General features: G+C 37.9%; 1 protein-coding gene across 4 annotated transcripts in view; it reads right to left on the bottom strand.

The window, feature by feature from the left end:
• KLF12 (KLF transcription factor 12) overlaps positions 1–21,514 on the bottom strand; it is a 448,910-nt gene that overhangs the window by 292,809 nt on the left and 134,587 nt on the right. For all 4 annotated transcript variants that reach the window (XM_022577047.3, XM_022577039.3, XM_089899449.1 and 1 more), the window contains exon 2: positions 14,739–14,802. In XM_022577047.3, the coding sequence (XP_022432755.1) occupies positions 14,739–14,771 (33 nt within the window). In that variant the 5' untranslated portion in view covers positions 14,772–14,802. The remainder of the gene's footprint in view (positions 1–14,738; positions 14,803–21,514) is intronic.

The following is a 21,514-nucleotide window of genomic DNA, read 5'->3' as shown; positions in this document are numbered from 1 at the left end:
TAAAAGGGGTCTTTAAAAATACTGGAAACATTCTATTTCTTAAGTTGGGTTTCTCTTTATCATTATGTCTTAATAACTTACATATACATCCATCACATATATTCTTTTACATCTACCAAAAACTTCATAACTTCAAGAAAGCATCTACCCCTACTCTTTCAACTAGAAACACATTGTTTAAATTGATTAAATAAGAATTTTCAAAGTTATTGATTCTGAAATAAAATGACTGTTAGCTAGAATTTGCTTTGTTAAGACTACATAGTCATCACACAACACAAGCAATTATTTTAAGAATCAAAATTTAATTTGCAACACCAAAGCATAAGAAGAAGAGTAGAGGGGAAATCCTTAGGACACTCAATTTACCAAACTAAAAAAAAAAAAAAAAAAGCATATTATCCATTAAAAAATATCATGCTGCTAGATACATTAATATAAAATTTTGGGGCTACCACAGATGCATAGACTAATAATCATAAATACTTAGTATAGGAAAGTACCCTCTTCATGTTTGTTATTTTATTTAACCATAGTCTGAGCAGTAAATTCAGAATATTTTTGCCATGTCATCAGCATAGTTGTGTAGGGTAACTGTTTAGGAAAATCCTGCCTTGCCATTTTCCACATAGTTAGCTCCTGTAAACCAGACCTTTTCACTCTTCCACTTACTGGAAAAGTCAACCTTAATAAATTTTCAGTGTTTCAGGTTTTGTGTGACCCATCTGCCAACTTTTCAGGGCCTCATCTTTGTCACTCTTCCATCGCACATGATCACATGATGACATTCTTTAACACTTTTTTCAAAGAAGGAAAAAGTGAGAGATCAGACTCATTTTCTTTCTCATTCTCTTTCTTTTGTCCTCATTCATCCTCCATCCATCTGTTTATTCAAACGTCCATTAAAATGATATCCATCCATTTTGCTTTAAAATCAAAAATAGGCAAAAGTTAAACCTACTTGCTTAAACTGGGTTTTAAAAATCCGTGAACTACAAGTCACCACGTTCCCTTTAGCCTTCCTTTCTCCCAAACCTACCCCTCTACACTGGGCTATGTAACCTTGAGCAAATTGCTTCATTTTTATTGATTTTTTTCCTCCTATTTACATTAATCCACTTGAATGAGATATTTCTTATAGAAACATCCAACTCCAAATTTCTACATTTCTAAGATATATGTTTGAAATTTTCAGCATTGCTTGAGAAGAAAAATCTAGAAAACAGCTACTGTTTTTTAAATTTATTTTTATTTTTTAATTTTTTTAATTTTTATATAATTTTAAAGGTTACTTTCCATTTACAGTTATTATGAAATATTGGCTATATTCCTCATGTTGTAAATACATCCTTGGGCCTATCTTACATCCAATCGTTTGTACCTCCCACTCCCCCATCCCTGTACTGCCCCCCCTGCCCACTGGTAAGCACTAATTTGTTCTCTGCATCTGTGAGTTTGGAAAGAAGCTGCTCTTGAGGGCAGCAATAACATCACCCCTTTGAAGCACAGACCCTGCATCCTGAACTACTGAACAAGACTGAGCCAACATAAAAAGAATAACAATTCGCTAACCCACTGGTCCCATTTAGTCTCCCCTCTCACCCGGTCAACATATTTCAACATGGAAAGAGCAACTAACCTTACCAGCAGTTTCTGCTGGGGCTTTAGTAGTATCTGTTTCACAGTTAGAGGCAAAGTAAGATGGAGACTTAATTTCTCATTCAAAAAGCACTAGAGACTTCTCCACTGTAATTAAATTCTTACATACAACAATGTATATTGTTTCTGGCAGAACAAAAAATAAATGCTGTTGCATAATTGATTAGAACCAGGGAAGAGACCTCAATTCACACTGAGTTGCAACACAGAAATCTCTTGGCCTTTTCTCTCTTTGCCGCCCCTTGATTATTTACACCAAGCTGGCCAGAAGTGGGCTGGGGAACTGCCAGACTGCATGCCCGGGGCCACCTCTGAATAGCTGATATCTCAGTTTTTCTTCAAACTCTATGAGGAGAATTAAGAAGTGAGGTGGGGGTGCAATGATTACCTAGTTAGACAAGCAAGCATTTCAGATGCATAAATGTCCTGGAGTAGAACCAGAAGAAATTATAAATGGAAATCATTTAGTTGCTTAAAACAATAAATTCTGCTTACTCTCCTCTACCTGTAATCACTCAACCTCTCCTCCCACACAAATATCGTCACAAGTAGCTCCTCCACAATTATTTCTCTACTGGGGCCTTTCTAAATGGCACTTTTAGAAATGATGTACAAATAAATGTTTCGAAACAAAGATTAAATGTACGCCGTTCTACTAACTGCAGTGCAACCTTACGCAAGTCCCTCAGGATCTCAGAGAATGATAAAGGTTGTCACGGATGGAAATAACATATCTAGCCAGAAGCCAGACACCCGCCTATTTCCATCATTTTCTCCTTTTTAGAATGAGTATATTCTGGAGGAGAGAAGAGTTTACAAGCATAAATAAGATACTCTGTCCTTCATATCTATAGGTTGGCGACATTAATCTCCGTGAAAAGTAGTCACCACTGGAAAGAACTGAGTCCACAAAGGGAATAACCAGATAAAGTGTCTCAATTCATGTGATCCTGGTGTTTAAGGACTGTGAATTCGATCTGCAATTCAATTTAAAAGGAATGGAGTAATTAAATTTAAAAAGTAATTAAAACTCAGAAAAATCTAGCAAGCGTTACCCATAAACTAGAATCAATCAACCTCTCTCTTCCACACACACACACACACACACACACACACCATGTAAATGTAAAAATATAAACTGGCATATTCTACCAGTATCTGAACTTCTTTTTTTAGCAACCTAATTGTTCTTACTCTCTATCTGATTAGAATGCTATTTCTGAATTTACTCTAAATCACAAATCAGAGTCAAGTCCTTTCTGGGGTTATGGATGGAATTCTGGGAACTGAAGGCAGGTTACCTTCAAAAGCTTTTCTTCTTTTTCCCCCCAAACCCAGTCAAGGGCTAATACCCTCTCCCTGTCTACCTTCACCCACCTCTCCAAATGCTCTCCTTTACCTCTGTTCCAGGAAGGCCCATCATACAGGATTTCCTGGTCCTGCACCAGGGCTCAACACAGACCTCCGGGAAGCCTCCCAGCACAGGAGAGTCGACTTGTGAGATAAAGAGCCACTTGCCCTTCCAGCCTGTTGCACAGGCCTCACCTTTCTTGGTGCCAGCATGCTCCTACTTCGGCAGTCCCGCTGGTGTTGCCCTTTGCCCTCTGACGCCCCCCCCCCAGCCCCCAATCCTCCCCTCCAGTATTAGCGCCTCCTGTCCGGAACCGGGCGTGAATTAACATATGCCTCCTCCTTAGCTGCTCTCCAGCGATTCTGTTCAGTTACAGCCTGTCACCCTCACCTCTAACGTACGCTGGCCCTGACATCATTTATTCTTACTCTGGATCTAATCTCTCAATCTCATTCTTGCTCATAATTTTACTCTGAACTTTACTAGCTGGATAAGCCCCTAACATCCGGATGACCCACCTAATTTCCACCATTTTATATCAGAATCTCCCCTCTTCTCATGCTATGTTCGATCTTCCTATGCTCTCAAAGCTCCCCATGGCCACACGGCCCTGGCTTGAGCCTGACCGTTCTACTACATTATAGAGGGACAGTCAAAATCCAGGGAGCATAGTGATCTCAGCTACTACTGACACCAAAAACGAGTCAAGTACCACATGAGGCCACAAACGATCCTGCCGTTCCTCAAGAGGTGAGCAGAGCTCAAAAACAGTGAATCCAGGCAGGTGGTTGTCCAGAGCGGGTGAGACTTCTCTGTGTGGGACATCATCTCCACTACAAGCCTGGGTCCCAAAGACAGTGCTTCCGTCCTCGGACGGGAATGGAAGGATCAAGGAAAGAGGACATGGATCAGAAAAGGTACGACATACAACACTCAGGTGGAGGGAAGGGTGAGGAAGGAGACTCCTGCAGGAAAATGGGGAGAACAGGCAACGTGGGACTCAGTGCTGGGTATGAACTGTCACAGCTTAGCTGAGCTCCACCTGCATGGTCCAGCACTGTCTTCCCTGCAGGGTTCCACAGCTCCTGGGTTATAAGGGACACCGTGGTGAGACTCAGAAGGCAGAAGTGCGGCAGCCCTCGTGTTCTCACCACACTTAGAAGATCAATGCAGGGCTCAGGGGCGGGTGCAGCTTGTGCCCGCTGCCACTCTGTGCTTGCACACCATGCTGGCTCAGGGGTGGAACGAACCCCCAAAATCTCCATCAGCGTATCTGATTCTCACACGAGATACTTGTGACTCAGAGAAGGCGCCAGCTTCCCCTGCAGTTCGCAGCATCCTCGAGGAGATGGAGGCTGGTGAGCAGTGAGGAGCCTGTGTGGACTCAGCTCACCCTCACGGCTTCCGTTCATCCCTGCTCTCCAGCACCTCCTGTCACCCTTTCTTCCTGACTGCGTGCCCTGCTGACGTCAGGCCTAGCACCCAAAATACAGAAGCAACAACCACACCTAACTTGCCTAGCTAGCTCCTAAAATCAGATGAGGTCAAATCCTGATACTAAATTCCATATTCTCTACCATTCCCGTGGTTCTGTTCCTCCGAGCCAACCCTAGCTCCAGGAAAAAAGCATGTTGAATATGAATAACCAACTGATTCTTAAATTGGAATATTTGTGAGCCTTACTTCCATTAGGCCTTAAGGTATACTAAGGACTAAACTACAGGATAAAGAATCATACTCATTGTTGAGTCAATAATCATTCATGATTTTATTAAACAAAAGTCTCTTTAGAGAACAGTAAGAGATTAATTCTCAGCTAACATCAACTGGAGAGAGGTGAAAGAGGTTACAATTTTTTTTTAATGCACAGATGTTGTTAATAACAAAATTAACCAGATAGATATTATATTTCAACAAATGCTTTTAATAATCAATCACTACGTTGCTTTAATACTCTGATGTTCTCATTAAATCAAAACTGGTTAACTAAAATGGTTATGTTTAAAAGATGCTCATATCATTTTTATGATCACTCCTGAAAATTTCTAGTAAAACACATTATATAAACTACTTTGGTAATGTACTCTAAATAGGATGACATAAAGCTTAGCTGAAGATCCACTATAATCAAAGGGCCAGAGAATGAAAATGAGAGAGAGAGAGAGAGAGAGAACACAAAAGTACACCAGAGCATGTGAGACAGAGAGAGAGAGAGAGACATAAAAGGGGAGAGAGACAGAGGGGGAAGCAAAGAGAAAATCATTTGGACACATAAACGAGCCTCAACAGATTTTAGCTGAAATATTTAATGGTATCACTGAGTATTACATTTATCCTTAGCTCCAAAAGGAAATTTTGCAGGGCACTTTTGTGACCAAGAGAAAGAAAATATACTTTTGTGTTTACTTAGAATTTTTTTTGAACAAAAAAATGGTGACTTTTACTCCTATTTCTTCCAGAAAATGTGACACCATCATTCAAGGCCCAGGTCAAAGGTCACTTCACAAGTGAAGCCATCACCGGCTCCCTAGGTTTCATTATATATATTGTAGCACTAATCATATCAAATAGTAGTAACTCATTTGCCTGTCCCTGAGATGAAGAAGCCTTGAAAACAGGGTCCAAATATAATTTGGCTTTGTAGGCCTGTGTCTAACAAATAACATACTCTAAGTATAAGATTACTAGATTCAATCAGACTACAGCATAGGTGTCATGATTAATTTAATGTATCAAGGTGACTGGGCCACAGGGTGCCCACATTAAACATTATTTCTGAGTGTGCCTGGGAGGGTGTTTCTAGATGAGATTGGCATTTGAATCAGTGGACTCAGTAAAGCAGATGGCCCTCCCCAGTGTGGGAGGCCATCGTCAAATCTGTTGAGGGTCTGAATAGAACCAAAAGTGGAGAAAGGGAGGATTAGTCCTTTCTCACCTGCTTAAGCTGGGACACTGGACTTCTCCTGGCCTTGGATTCACACCACCGGCTCCCCTGGTTCTCAGGCCTTTGGACTTGAACTGGAACTACACCACTGGATTTCCCAGGTCTCCAGCTTACAGATGGCAGATCATGGGACTTCTCAGTCTCCATAATCACATGAGCCAATTTTTACAATAAATTACATATATTATATATATATGTATATTTACACACACATATATGTGTGTATGCATATATATATATATATATATATATATATCCTATTAGTTCTGTTTCTCTGGAGAACCCTGCCTAATACAAAATAAGCTGTCAACATTCTGTGAGGGAAATGGATAGCATGTGTACCAACCACTGGAGCATATCCAGTGAGTGCACGGATTTTATTTCCTCCGAGAGAAAGCCAGAGGTATCTATTTCTTATCGATACAGAGCAACAACTTAGAAGTCCCCAGTCAGATCCTGAAACTGGAAGCTGACATATTAAGTCAGAGACCCGGTACCCCCTGGTATGCAGGTATGTTCCAGCAGTATCCTCAGTCCAAGGAAACAATATAGATACAATTACTGGCCTGAACAGCAAATTTTCCTAAAGCCAAATGGACATCACTAACGTGACTTAAAATGATGAAATGGCTATTTCAACGAGCACTTAGCAACTACCAGACAATATGTGAACGCTTTAGCATTTTGCTCACTTAACTTTCATGACAACTGCATGGACGAGACACTACTATCATTGTCATCCACATAGCACTGGTGTGACAATGAGCTACAGAAGCAGGCGAAGCCCTGGCAGAGCTGGGCTTGAAAGCCAGGAGGCCTGCACGTAGAGCCAAGCTCTTAAACACGTCAGCAGGTTCAGCAGTCTCCATGGGTCCCTTAAATGTACCTAAAATACTACCTATTAGAAACGGCGATGTTAAGGCATTTTTCTACCCTTCCTTTAAAACTCACTGAAAACTTTTAAAGCCAATTTAGAAAAAACAAACAAACAGAGAAGAACTCCATCTTAAGTGAAAGTAAAAACAGTCAGAAACTCAGACTGCCAATCAAAACATACTCATCAAAGACTGTGAAATCTCGGAGTCCTCGGGGAACGGATACATACCTCCTCAGACCTGGAGCAATTTCCTAAAAGTGAAAATCACAGCGATGAAAGGCCTATCCAGTGAAAGCAGAGAAAGTGGTGCTAAGAGAGCAAACACACAGATGCAGCATTTTCTAGAGTCTAGCTCCATCATCCAGGGGGGTCACTGAAGTGCCAGAAGTACAGGAGCCTTTGTCTCCAGAGGCTCTGCTGTACAAGGGCAATTGAGGGAGGACTCTGGAAGTAACACCTTTATTTAGAGTATCTGAAATAAGAAACGCAAGACAAAGATTTGGACTCATCTAGCACATGCCCAAAACTGTTGGTGCCCCTGTCCACAATACTACCTGCCATACTGGAAACTACCGGCCCCATTCAAAGATGGGTAAAAACCAGAGAGAGGCCACAAGGGAACTGTGCATGAAAGCAGCAAGTATTAAAAGCCAGAGAGAAATGTAAGCAAGAGGCCAGTGAAGAACAAACACCGCAGGAAGAATTTACCCAAGGAAACAGATGAAGAATTTGGATAAATAGCACCACTTCACAGGCTCAAAAATAATAATGGTTCAAACAAAAGGGTCTTGCTTTAAAAGAAAATAATATTCAGGAAAGTACAGGGCTCAAATGATAAAATACAGGACATGTGAAACAGATGAAAGTAAGTAGACAGAGTTATGAAATACTACAGAGATGACAGTTAACTCCAGGAACTAAAGAGTAACAAAGAATTTGACTGAAAAGGTAGCAAGAAAAAATGTTGAATGGGAAAGCACAGTTAAGTGAAATAAAAACGTTAAAGGTGAAGACCACAGATACAAAACGCCAAGGAGAAACATTATACCTATCTTCAGGGTTACTAAACAAGAGAACAAATAGAAAAGACACCTTAAATATAATATTTAAATCTGAAGACATAAAAACAGAGTCTACTTCTCAGAGCTGAATGGGAGGATCCAAGAAAAACTGACACAGAATGATAAAAACCAAGAAGCAAAACTGATGAAGTTACTGAACTTCTAGCTTACTAAAAATAGTCCATGGACATCTGAACAAAAAGCAAGACAAGAACAAGTGCAAAGACCAGTTTGCTTCAGCCTTCACAGTGACGCCAAATACCAGATGACAGTAAAGTAGTGTTTCCATATTTCTGAGAAAAATAAGAATTAATACTAATTGGCTTTGATAATTACAGTTAACAATCAGAAAATAAATGTTAATAAACCTAAGTTTTAAGAAGATAGTAAAACAAGAAGAGGGAAAAGAGTTAGAAATGTCATTAATTTACCCATCTTTCATAGCAACAAGTCAAAAGATGTTGTTTGAAGTTAAATTCAGTCATTAAAAAAAACCACAGAATTATCAGAACTCAAAGTTTTTTATTTTCTTTTTCTCTTAACTCTCAGATGAGAGCATCACTTTGGTGAAAGGACGTTAACTTGAAAATAATAAATTCCTTTGGTTTAAACTCAGCTTCTATTTCTTCCATTACATCAGAAGCAAACAAAAATAACTCTATATTAGAAATACAAAGTATAAATATGATCCTATTTTTGTAAAACCATCTCTCTTTACTTGTATATACGTACACAGAGATGCTGCAAATAATGCTCACCAAATGCTAACAGGTGTGGGACAGGGAGGTGATGGGACTTTGCATGCTTTAATGTTTTAAAATGAGCAATACATCATCTTTTCAAAGAATAAAGCCATTATTCTACTTCAATAACTGCATAATCTTTCTCAAATCCCTGTATATCATTTTGTTCTCGTATCCCAGGTCTAAGAAATCAGACACCCAAGGGTGACAGGACTTGACCGAAGAATGACCTCACGCAGGACTATATTTTAATAAATATGCTATACACCTACTAGTTTGGATCATTATCACATCTACTGATTAGGCTCAATAAAAGGAATAACTTTTAATATAACTAGACATGCCTGGAAACAGGATGAACTGCCACATGCAGTAGGAAATTCCAAGCAGTACTCAAGATACAGCGCTGAAGTAACCAACCAACTCTTATGGAAAGACAGCCATGTACCAAGCACAGATTAGAGTCAATGACCTTTGTGGGCACTTCCAATTCTGAAGATACTTGACTTTGTGATGTGACGTCATGCAACAAAGTCATGAATCTCTGCCTTATGCTGCATAAATAATAGTCGCAAGCACGACCCATACTTTTAGAACTCTACAGCTCTGAATTACTTTCATAAATATGTCATATTTTCTTTCACCCCATAACAATTCTTGAAATAGGTAGGACAGGTGCTATTAGTTCCACTTGGCACTTGAGAAAATTAAAATTCAGCAAGAAGTCACTGGTCCAAGATCATACAGGCAGAGAATTGCAGAGCGAAGACTTGACTTTTTGTGATTCCATGTTTACTGCCCAGGCAGCTACTCTACATAAATGTATAGTGGCCTACCGCTGACAATATATTTCACTTACATCAACTGGGGCTTTCTCAACAACTATGCCTACTTAGCTCAAAATGGAAGAAAGGCTGGATTGTTGCTATTACAGTCTTTCTACCTTGAGTGAAGAAAGAGCCTTGAAACTTCATGGAAAAGAAATTTAAAGTAACCACCCTATATATGCCCATAGCTATGAAGCAAACTTTTTTTCTGTAGGGAATTAAAGATGTCCCAGAAAGGCCTGCTATCGTCCTCTTGCTTTCCAAATCCAAAAAAGGAAAACTTAGCCACTGTTAACGCTGAATGGTTTAGGCAGCTGTTCACCAGAGGCAGTCACAGAGCAAAAGTTTGAACATGAACTCTGATAAGCTGGACTAATGTATATGCATGCATATGTTTTGGACACCTGCTCTAAACCAGCTGTTGAGAGCACTTGGGAAACATACTGAAATGGATGGAAAACAATGGAGCAAAGCCAGGTTTGTGGAGTCAGGTCCACAAACATTCACAATGAGAGCAACTGCTAAAATATGTTAAAGAGCACACAGACAAGGTTTTATGCCGATATATGTGAATAGAAAATAATGGATAACTGGAATCTTTTTAGAACTTATTTAATGTTATCTAATGGCAAATGGTAAAGCGACAAATTCAAGTGCAATGAAATGGAGTAAAAGAAAGAACTTAAAAACTGAGTAAAGAACTCAGTTTTTTTTTTAAGTAAAGAAAGAACTTAAAAACTGAGTGTGTGTGTGAATATATACACACACACATATTTTGATATAAATACATTTATATACTGTATTTATATATTATTGATTAATTGATTGATTGACTGGTTGAAAGAGGAGATGAAGACAGCACCTGAAAATAAACTATTGATATGGCCACAAAGTAAATTTTACAAATGCTATTTAGGCTGTTTAAATATTAGAGCATAAGCAGAAGGCACAGCATGATATTCTGTGGCTCTTGGCAAGATTTTATCACCGCTGGCAAACTGGAAATGTACAAAATAGTTTTAAGAGCCATATTCAAATCCCTTTTCAATTATGTAGACAGTGGCAATGTTGCATCCACTGCTGACATTTTAAAAACGTCATCTTAAAACTGACCTTGGGAATATACATGAAATATAGAAGAGATAAATTTCCAAACTGCAATTTTCTCTCTGAATCAGACCTTACTAAAACTAACAACACCTGATTCAAGCAGGTTTAAAAACAAGCATCAATGTACTCTTTGTTCTAAGGCATCTATAACTGAAAACACAGATTGAGAAACATAAGGAACAGCAAGAAGAAAAACATAATTCATTGGGACAAACACATTAAGTGAAATACTCACTGCTCCTTCCTCTATAAAGACTTCTGAACTCATGAATTATGAGCTATGAGGCACGATCATTTAGAATGAATCACACATAATATATTATACTTAATCCAGATAATATTTTCAGTCTACCCTCAGGGTAAGTATTAACACAAAGATTCTCTTTGCAATAATCTTCAGTTGTCATAAAATTAGTTACAGAGCAATGACACTGTCAAAATGTATAAACTTACAAAGCTGACACTGATCCATTCAAACATAAAAATTTAATTAAAAATGAACAAAAACATAAATATAAGATCAACATCATACATAAGAAAAGGGATAAGTACTTTCTGCATGATAATGAGTGAAGGTTTCCATGTTTACGCAGCAATGAGTCAGGAAAATTTGAATTTACTACATTTGCCCTATTTTGTCTTAAGGAGTATAGAAAATTGTTTAACGTTACATTATACATGAAATTATCAATGGTTTGCTGGAGCTAGCTCATCTCCAGCTCATGAGAGCCAATTGTTAAATTTTAAGGAATCTTGCAAGCTCTTTGTTAAACCATTGAAACCAGCCGTAGTGGGAATATTTACACCATGGGAATTGACAAATATTACAGATCAGGCCTCCCCACCCCATGCCCTAGAGCCAGTTTACTAGCACACCACTAATCCATATACAAATAAGTACACAGTACAATTAATTCTCACAAAGTAAATGTACCCATATAGGTAATACTGAGATCATAAAAAAGAACATTACCCAGAAATCTACCTTGTATCATCTCTGAATCAAAACTCCCTCTAGAGGGCTAAAAACTTTCCAGAAACAAATACAACAAAGGAGAAATTTTAGCAAGGAAAAAAGAAAGGCTTTTTTTTTTTTTTTTAAGATGCCGCATACATGTAAAATCATACAGTATTTGCCTTTGTCTTTATTTCACTTAGTATAATGCCTTCAAGGTCCATCCACATTGTCACAAATGGTAGGAGTTCCTCATTTTTTATGACTGAATAATACCCCACTGTGTATATATACCACATCTTATTTATCTTTTCATCTGTTGACAGACAGGTTGTTTCCATGTCTTGGCTACTATAAATAATGCTGCAATGATCATGGGGGTACAGGTATCTCTTCAAGTTAGTGTTTTCATTACCTTTGGATATACTCCCAGAAGTGGAACTGCTGGATCATATGGTAGTTCTGTTTGTAATTTTTTGAGGATCTTCCATAATGTTTTCCATAGTGGCTGCACCAATTTACAATCCCACCAACCAGTGCACAAGGATTCCCTTTTCTCCACATCCATGTCAGCATTATCTCTTATCTTTTTAATTGTGGCCACTCTAACAAGTGTGAGGTGATATGTCATTTCTCTGATGACTAGGGATATTGAGCATCTTTTTATGTTCCTGGCCTTTCAGATATCTTCTTTGGAGAAATGTCTGTTCAGACTTAGGACCATTATTTTATTCAGTTATTTGGGGGTTTTTGCTATTGAGTAGTACGAGCACCTTCTATTCGGGGTTATTAACCCCTTATCAGATACACAGTTTGCAAATATTTTTTTCCCATTCTGTAGGTTGTCTTTTCAGTTTGTTGATGGTTTCCTTTGCTGTGAAGAAACTTTTTAGCTTGATGTAGTCCCACTTGTTTATTTTTTATTTTGTTGCTTGTACTTTAGGTGTCATATCCAAAACATCATTACCAAGACCTATGTCAAGAAGCTTTGTTCCTGTACTTTCTTGTAGCAGTTTCATGGTATCAGGTCCTACATTTAAGTCTTTAATCTATGTTGACTTAAGTTTTGTAAGTGGTGTAAGATATGGGTCCAATTTCATTCTTTCATACATGTATATCCAATTATCCCGGTATGATTTATTGAAGAGACTGCCTTTTCTCCATTGAGTATTCTTGGCTCCCTTGTCAAATATTAGTTGACCATATATGTTTGGGTTTATTTCTGGGCTCTCGATTCTGTTCCATTGGTCTATTTGTTGGGTTTTTTCCTACCAGTACCATACTGTTTTGATGACTATAACTTTATAGTACAGCTTGAAATCAGAAAGTGTGATGTGACATCTCCCATTTTTTGTTTCTCAGGATTTCTTTGGCTATTCAAGGTCGTTTGTGGTTCCATATAAATTTTAGAAATGTTTTTTCCTACTTCTGTAAAATACATAATTGGAATCTTGATATGGATTGCACTGAATCTATAGATGGCTTTCAGTCATATTAATATTTTAACAATATTAATTCTTCCAATCCATGAACATGAGGTACCTCTCCATTTATTTGTGTTTTCTTCAATTTCTTTCATCAATGTCCTGTAGTTTTCAGCATAGAGATCTCCTAAAATGTATTCTTTTTCATCTCCTTAAATTTATTCCTAAGTACCTTACTGTGTTTGATGCTACTGTAAATTGAATCAATTTATTCCTTTTTCAGAAACTTTGCTGTTAGCGTATAGAAACGCTACTGATTTTTGTTATGTTGATTTTGTATCTTGCAACTTTACTGAATTCATTAATCATATCTATCAGTTTTTTTGGTTGAGTCTTTAAAATTTTCTATATATAAAATCATGCCATCTGCAAATAAAGACAATTTTACATCTTCCGCTGCAATTCTGATAACTTTTTTCTTTTTCTTACATGATTGCTCTAGCTAGGACTTCCAGTATTATGTTGAATAGAAGTGGTGAGAACGGACACTCTTGTCTTGTTCTCGATCTTAGGGGAAAAGCTTTTGTACTTCCACCATTGAGTGTATTAGCTGTGGGCTTGTCACATATGGCCTTTATTATGTTGAGATATGTTCCTTCTAGGCCTAACTTGTTAAGACTTTTTGTCATGAATGGAAGCTGAATTGGAAGAAGGCAATTTCAAGTGAAAGATATAATCTGGAAAATCATTTGTAAGTATCTGTGAAGGTGGGCTGGCAGAAAAAGACATGATGTACATTTATTTGAAGGTAGCAGGAGCAATGGGGGAAGGAAAATATGAAACTGTATGTGTTGTGCAGCTATATAAAGAGTTATGAGGCACACGCCTCTGTACTAGACTTTATGAAATAGAAATGGTTTAACATATTGTCATTTTCTTAGTATTAATTTATGATGTTTATATTATGACCAGTATGAAGTACACAAAAAGTTCAAATAAATACTACAAAGTGATAGCCAGCACTTGATTACTGTTGAAATTCCCAGGATTTTCTTACCCTCTAACTTACACCAGTATTTGTCTGTGAAAAACCAAAGTTAAAAGCCTTTCATAATCATCCTATGTCCCTGATGAAAGCCAAGACTGCAGCTGCAAAGAGGACAGCACTGACAGCAATCATATACCATAGAGCACTAGGATTAGGCTTAGGCTTGTGGTAGGAATTGATACATATTAAACAAAATCTGGCTTTTTTTTTTTTTGTCCCAGTGATCAGTTGTATCAAGTGGTTTTCCATTTTTTAATTATCATCTGAAAGTTGATTCTTAAACCAGCTTCAGTTCCCGAAACTGACAACAGCTAGACTTGCACAAAGAAGGGCTGCCTCTTTATAATTTTTTTTTATATATTTAAGGGTTTAAAAACAAAAATTAGGGCTTCCCTGGTGGCGCAGTGGTTGAGAGTCCGCCTGCCAATGCAGGGGACGCGGCTTCGTGCCCCGGTCCGGGAAGATCCCACATGCCGTGGAGCGGCTGGGCCCGTGAGCCATGGCCGCTGAGCCTGCACGTCCGGAGCCTGCACTCCACAACGGGACAGGCCACAACAGTGAGAGGCCCGCGTACCGCAAAAAAAAAAAAAAAAAATTACACTTTATAGATAGATGAATGTCTCTAACCATTGACCTCTGTCTCACAGTCAGACAAAGAAGTGCTCTAATGAGAATAACTGCCCAAAATTAATGTTCAAAATAGGACTGCCACTGCAATTATACAGTTTGACTAACCAACCTTTATTGTTTTCCTCTTCATATGGATATTCATTCATCCATTTGTTTCCAGAGTCACATTGATCCTGCAAGAAAAGCACACACAAAAAAACCAAATAATTAGAACCAATAAGGGGTTAATATCCAAAATATATAAACAGCTCATACAACTCAACATCAAAAAATAACCCAATTAAAAAATGGGCAGAAGATCTGAATAGACATTTTTCCTAAGAGGACATGCAGATGGCCAACAGGCACATGAAAAGATGCTCAACATCGCTAATCACCAGGGAAATGCAAATCAAAACCACAAAGAAATATCACCTCACACCTGTCAGAATGACTATCACCAAAAAGAACACAAATAACAAATGTTGGCAAGGATGTGGAGAAAAGGGAACCCTCATACACTGTTGGTGGGAATGTAAATTGGTGCAGCCACTGCGGAAAACAGCATGGAGGTTCCCCAAAGAACTAAAAATAGAACTACCATATGACCCAGTAATTCCACTCCTGGATATACATCTGAAAAAAAAAGAAAAACACTAATTCAAAAAGATACGCTAACCCCAATGTTCATAGCAGCATTATTTACAATTGCTAAGATATGGAAGCAACCTAAGTGTCCAACAACAGATGAATGGATAAAGGAGATGTGCTGTACATACACAATGGAATACTACTCAGCCATAAAGAATGGAATTTTTTCATTTGTAACAACATGGATGGACTTGGAGGCTATTATGCTAAGTGTAATAAATCAGACAGAGAAAGACTGTATGATATCACTTACATGTGGAATCTAAATAATACAACAACCTAGTGACGATAACAAAAAAGAAGCAGACTCGCAGATAAAGAGAACAAACTAGTGGTTACCAGTGGGGAGAGGGAAGTAGGGAGAGGCAACGTATGAGTAGGGGAGTAAGGGGTACAAACTATTATGTATACAATAAGCTACAAGGATATGTTGTAGAACGCAGGGAAAATAGATATGTTATAACTGTAACTATATGTTATAGTTATAACTATAAATGGATTGTTATAACTATAAATGGATTGTAACCTTTAAAAATTGTGAATCACTATATCCTACACCTGTATCTTATATAATATCGTACATCAGCTATACTTCAATTTTAAAAAATGAGAAAAAAGTTCCACATGTTGGTAACATTCTTCCACTGGAGGAAAGAAAAAGAAAACCTTAATTCTGCAATTTTTGAAGCTCTTGATTAGTGGAGTGACACAATAAAAGTAATAGCTGACGAACAGTTTTGGTTTTTGCTTCCTCTTTAGCAGCCATGTAAAGGGCAAAATGGAGAAATGAAGAAACAGAGGCAGAAACTCCAGCTATGACACTATGACAGATCCTGGGCACAAGATATGAAAATCTGTATAAAGATAAGGGAAGGAGGGGAGAAAAAGAAAGGCATGCAACAGGGAGAGAAGGCTGGGGAGAAGATGGCAGAAACTGCTTTAGAAGTAAATTTAATGTAAGAAAGAGAAGCCACAAATGTTCCGGCTGGAGCAGTTGGCTCTATTATTCTTCGCAACTAAGAGATTGTTAAAAGGAATGCTGTTCTCCCTCTTTATAGCTGATACAAATGTGCAGAACAACTAACATGAATACTTTTGGGTGGCTCCATGTTATCCAATACCCAAGTAACTTTTTAAAAACTGATCTAAGATATGTCACTCAAAAATTAAACAAATACCAAGTAAATATTTATGTGATTTCTGAAAGCTTCCAAATCCCCAACACCATTTGGATCTCACCAAATAGAATTAAATATTGCTGTACTGGAGAGTTCTGATTACAATACACCATTTGCCCCATTTGGATAGATCTTAAAAGTCCTCCTATTTATTCTCTCTCAGTATTATGTAACTTGCTTCAGAATTTCCATTTCATGAGGCAAATTTTCTTTGGCATTCAGTTAAGCCAGCTTATTAGGCACAGTTGACTTTTTTTTTTTCATTTGGAATTACACTCAAGAGGGGACACGCCTTGGAGTTCTTAGCAGCACCCATTCTGTGCCAATGTCTACACAGGCAGTATCCAGCCAGGTCTCCTTTGTATGTGTTTCCATACATTTGAACAGAAAAAGGAGTTCACTCACTCATAAAGCCTTAAATGAAATGTACCAGAATGTACATGTTCCATGGGCTTGGCCTGTAAGATGATGTGGTCTTTCATTTTATTCCAGTTTTAACCCAATCAATTGATCAGTCAGTCAATGACTCTCCCTCCCTCCCTCCCTCCCTCCCTCCTTCCATCTCTCCCTCTATGTCTATATTGATATAGATATGTCTCTTACGACTCAAAACACATCCCCTAAAATATAGTACAGCTTTCACCACTACTAGAAATGCCACTAAGAAGCAATGGAACATAAATACAATATTTTAATATGACAGTGGTGAAATATTCTCTTGAAATTCAGAGGATAATTCTATTTTACATTATGAAACCATAATAGGGTACCCCTTGAAAGAACTAAAAAGTCATCTAAAACACCATGTTCTTATCAAAATACGTCTTGTCCTTTCTATTCTTCAAAATATATCTCAATCCATCAGTTCCCACTTCTCAGCAGAATGTACCAGGTACTTCAAAACTGGTTTCGATCTTACATTCTGGTTCTATAATTTTTTTTCACACTTTAATAAACCATGAGAATTTTTACATGACACTCAACTTATTAATGCTTCTCCCTAAATTCATAATACTCCATTGTAGGGATACAGTATTATTTACTCCCTCACTTTTGTCTACTAGTTTATTATTTTTTACTATTACTGACAACACACATCCTTCTACGTAAATCTTGGACACAAGGACCTCTGCTAGCCTGGAGGATGCCTTTGGACAACTAGAAAGGATGCCCTCTCTGGGAAGACACAGACAGGCTCTAATCAGGAGGTGGGGCCTGGCCAGGGAAGCCTAGTGTAGATTTCCACGGCTCACCCCTCAGCCAAGCATCCATATCCTACACCACTGTACTTAGCTGCCCTGTCTGCACCTTTAATTACCTTAATTGCCTCAGAATATAGTTATATAAGTATAATTACTGGATCATAATAATAAGAACTTTTTTCACTCTTTCAAAATATATTACCCAAATTGCTTTTTATACAGACTACACCAATTTATGTTCCCACCAGAAGAAGCTTTTTATACAGACTACACCAATTTATATTCCCACCAGAAGAAGCTGTACCTGCTAACCTAGTTCTATTACCATCTATTGTCCAATACACAGCCCATTGCCCAGCAAACTTTAGGAGATAAAATAAAGGTTTGTCAAATGAATAAGAGAAGCTAATGATCGAAACAAAAGAAAAATAAACTCCCCTTACTTCTTAACCAAGTAACTAGGGCCTTAATTATATAATGTGTATTTTTTTGATGCAATTAAGCTACAGGCCACAATAAACATTAAATTTTGTGAATTATACAAAACACAACATCACACAGTTTTACAGCATTTGGGGATTTACCAAGTATCCTAATGATAATATTTGTTCTGAAAGTAGTTCTGTGAGTTGAGCACATGAGCATTTTAAGATCCATTTGACAAAAAAAAAAAAAAAAAAAAGATCCATTTGACAGTGACGATCAGAGGTTAATTTCCTATGCAACGAGTCAGATAATGGTGGGGTCCTTTTAAAACCCCTGAGTTAGTCCCAGATGTTAGTGGACGGCTCTTTGTATATATCTCTGTAACTACCTATAATTTAAATGTACACCTCAGTACGTTTTAAACCTGGCGGCAGCTTGGTGCAATGCTAACTTCTGTTCTCCATTCAGTTGAAGCTGTTCGAAGCACCCAAGGTCATCTTTTGCTCTGTGGCACCCACCCCACAGAAAACGAAGACACAGTTTAGGATTGAGAAGACCTGTCCCCAGTTTCACCTCTGTCATCTACTGGCTCTGTGACCTTAAAAACCTCAATCAACCTCTCTGAGGCCCACCTTCCGTCTCCACAGAAGCAAGGATAATACCTGTTTTACCTACCCGATATACCCTAACTGAAGTAATGTCTATACAACAATCTGCACTAACATATACGTAAGCACACGTAAGATTTATCACTCTTTAATCAATGGACAGATATTAAACAGGAAAACAACAGAATTTCCCCAAATTAAGACCACAAGATAGAATAGATGAAGCTCCAATTTTATTCATGCTAAGGGACCTTTGGGTTGTTCCCCAAATTCCCATCAAAACCAAACCACGATATAAAATAGGAAATTGGCACATTTCCAATAACAGTTATTATATCATCAATTTCCCAATTAAAAGATTATTTAACTCTGCCAAATAGGTTTGTGAAATTATCCAGTAAATCTTCCCTAAGTACCGAAGTTCTAAAGGGCAGAGTCCTCATCAAAAAACTCATCACACGTGTTTTGGTCCTCACTTTCCCGGCTCCAAAAATGATTCTCAATTGTCAGGTGAAGAAAAGCAAAGGGTTAGTTGTCACTTATTCCAATATGAAAAACATTAGAAATTACAAAAGGCATAAAATATTGTATTTTAGAAAGAATTTTAGATTTACTTTTAAACAAAAATATTGCTGCCTGGAACCACTGGTAAATACTGGTTTGTTTTTCTTTTAGTGGATAGTCTGGAGAAATTCTACTTACACCTGTTTCTCTCTTCAGTAGCTATAAGCAATAGAGAATGATTGTCCAAATTCTTCACTTTCTAACTCTTGTTTTCTTCCCTAAAATTTCCACTTGGTCAGCCAGCTTCCATAAGAATTCAAAGAGAGTATCCTGGATAACAGAAATGACCTTGGCCGGAATGAAAGTGGATGCTATCCTCCTTAATGAATAAGGAGTTACTTCGGAATAACTACCTCAGAGTACAGGCATTACATTACCCTCTAGTAACAGGCTCTTCATCACATCTTAAATGATCTATTATGTTCTCAATCTTTAAAGGCTAGTGTTTAACACATTCAAAATACTTCAGGACCCATAAGTACACTTGTTGCTGGTTCCTCTGATAATCCCTTTATGTATCTTTAAGCAGAGACACAGAAACACATTTTAAAAGTGTTTACAGACATCTGACTAGTCAGGGTATACCACTCTGCCCACAGGTAATTTAGTTTGCTCTGTTTCAAATAATTGAATCCTGATGCCGGTATAGCAATCCCATTTGGAATTCTGTCTTCTGGATTCAACTTTACAAATCACTACTTCATTAGTTGTGATCTTGTGTTTTCAAGTGCTGATTAAAAAAAAAAAAAAGCCAAGTAATAAACGTGTAATATACCTATTCAATTCAGTTACCACAACTTTTAAAGCTGATTAGGGAACTCACTGGCAGGCCTGTGCATTTCAGTCTGAGATATTATATAACAGGATCCATGTTGGCCTTACTCTGTACCAAGGTTTCTGATATATAAGTTGCCTTTTTTTATTGAAAGTTATCTCTGTTTCATCTGTCGTGGTGAGTTATCTTGGGAACTGAAAATGTTTGAAGGTTAATCTAAATATTTCAGGAGATAAATGCAAATCTAAGCGCTACATTTTCATAACTATTTTGACTTAAAATGAAAAAGAGACACTAAAGACACAAAGCAGTAAGCTTGTTGCTAGGTGACAGGTGACACCTACAGTATCTCTTCTGAACCTGTACAGCATGAGACATCTCACTGCTGAGAAAAGACACACGGATTTCCATGGCACACACATCATTCTCTGTAGAGAAGCAAACTAATGTTCAGGTATTTTTAAATATAGGCCACAGGTAGTCAGGAAATTACATCTGTATGAATATGTGATTTTAGATATGCCTCTCACAATAAATAGAAAAGGATAGCTCTTTATTTTCCATTTTGAGTAGATGTGGCTCTATAATCTAAATAACATCTACATATGAAATACATATAATTTTCATGACTCGTGAATAAAGATTAAAGAGCGATAATTTTTCTTTGTATCCCACTTCGGAATTTTCACACTTTTAATAGAGATCACTTCAACTAGGGTAGGCAGAATCCATAGAGAAAGCATATCCTGATAAAAAGGAACCCAATTTGTATTAAATGTATTAATACAAGAACATCATAGCAAAGATCTGATGAATGCAAAAAGAAAAGCACAAAAAGCCTCAATGTAGATTGTTTCCTGGACATATTTTATAATTACACACTTAACTTTGTAGCATTACCTCCCTTCCTTGAGACAAAAACCCAGGCACCAAGTTCCACCCCCCCTCCTTTACTCATCAGGCAATCCAAATGATGATATGGAAACGCCAAGGACGGTTTTATGCCCAGAATTGGGACCTCACATGAAGAATGGTATGTTCCACTCCCATTAGAAAGGTGGTACTGATGGTCACAAAAAAGATCCAGGCATGAACGCCAGACAGAATGAACACCAGCTTTAACATCTGGGGTCATATAACTTGGGGCAGGTTGCTTCACCTTATGTACTCCCTTTCCTGAATTTATTAAACTAGTAACATAAAAACCTTGTGGGGTGCACTGAAAAGGAGAATGTAGACAATGTATTTACCACGCTACCTGACACATACTAGTTACTCAGCAAATGTCAGTCCCGCCCCTATTCGCTACGTTTATCATCAAGTGTCCAATCTCCTATTTCCACTTAAACTTTCCTGAGAACTAGGAACCAGCAATGACCTACTCTGGCCCAAGTTCCACTTCCTCGATACCACCTTCAACCATGAGAGTGTGTCTCTTACGGGAAGATCCTGGGAATACAAAGACGACAGGATCTCCACTCTAGGGTATCACAGTACAGCAC

Source organism: Delphinapterus leucas, chromosome 18 (genome assembly GCF_059928025.1).
Source record: "Delphinapterus leucas isolate spDelLeu-1000000601 "Yukka" chromosome 18, BTC_Dleu_Yukka2, whole genome shotgun sequence".
Lineage (NCBI taxonomy): Eukaryota > Metazoa > Chordata > Mammalia > Artiodactyla > Monodontidae > Delphinapterus > Delphinapterus leucas.
The sequence above is the reverse complement of the archived record's forward strand: the minus strand, read 5'-3'. Positions and strand labels throughout refer to the sequence as shown.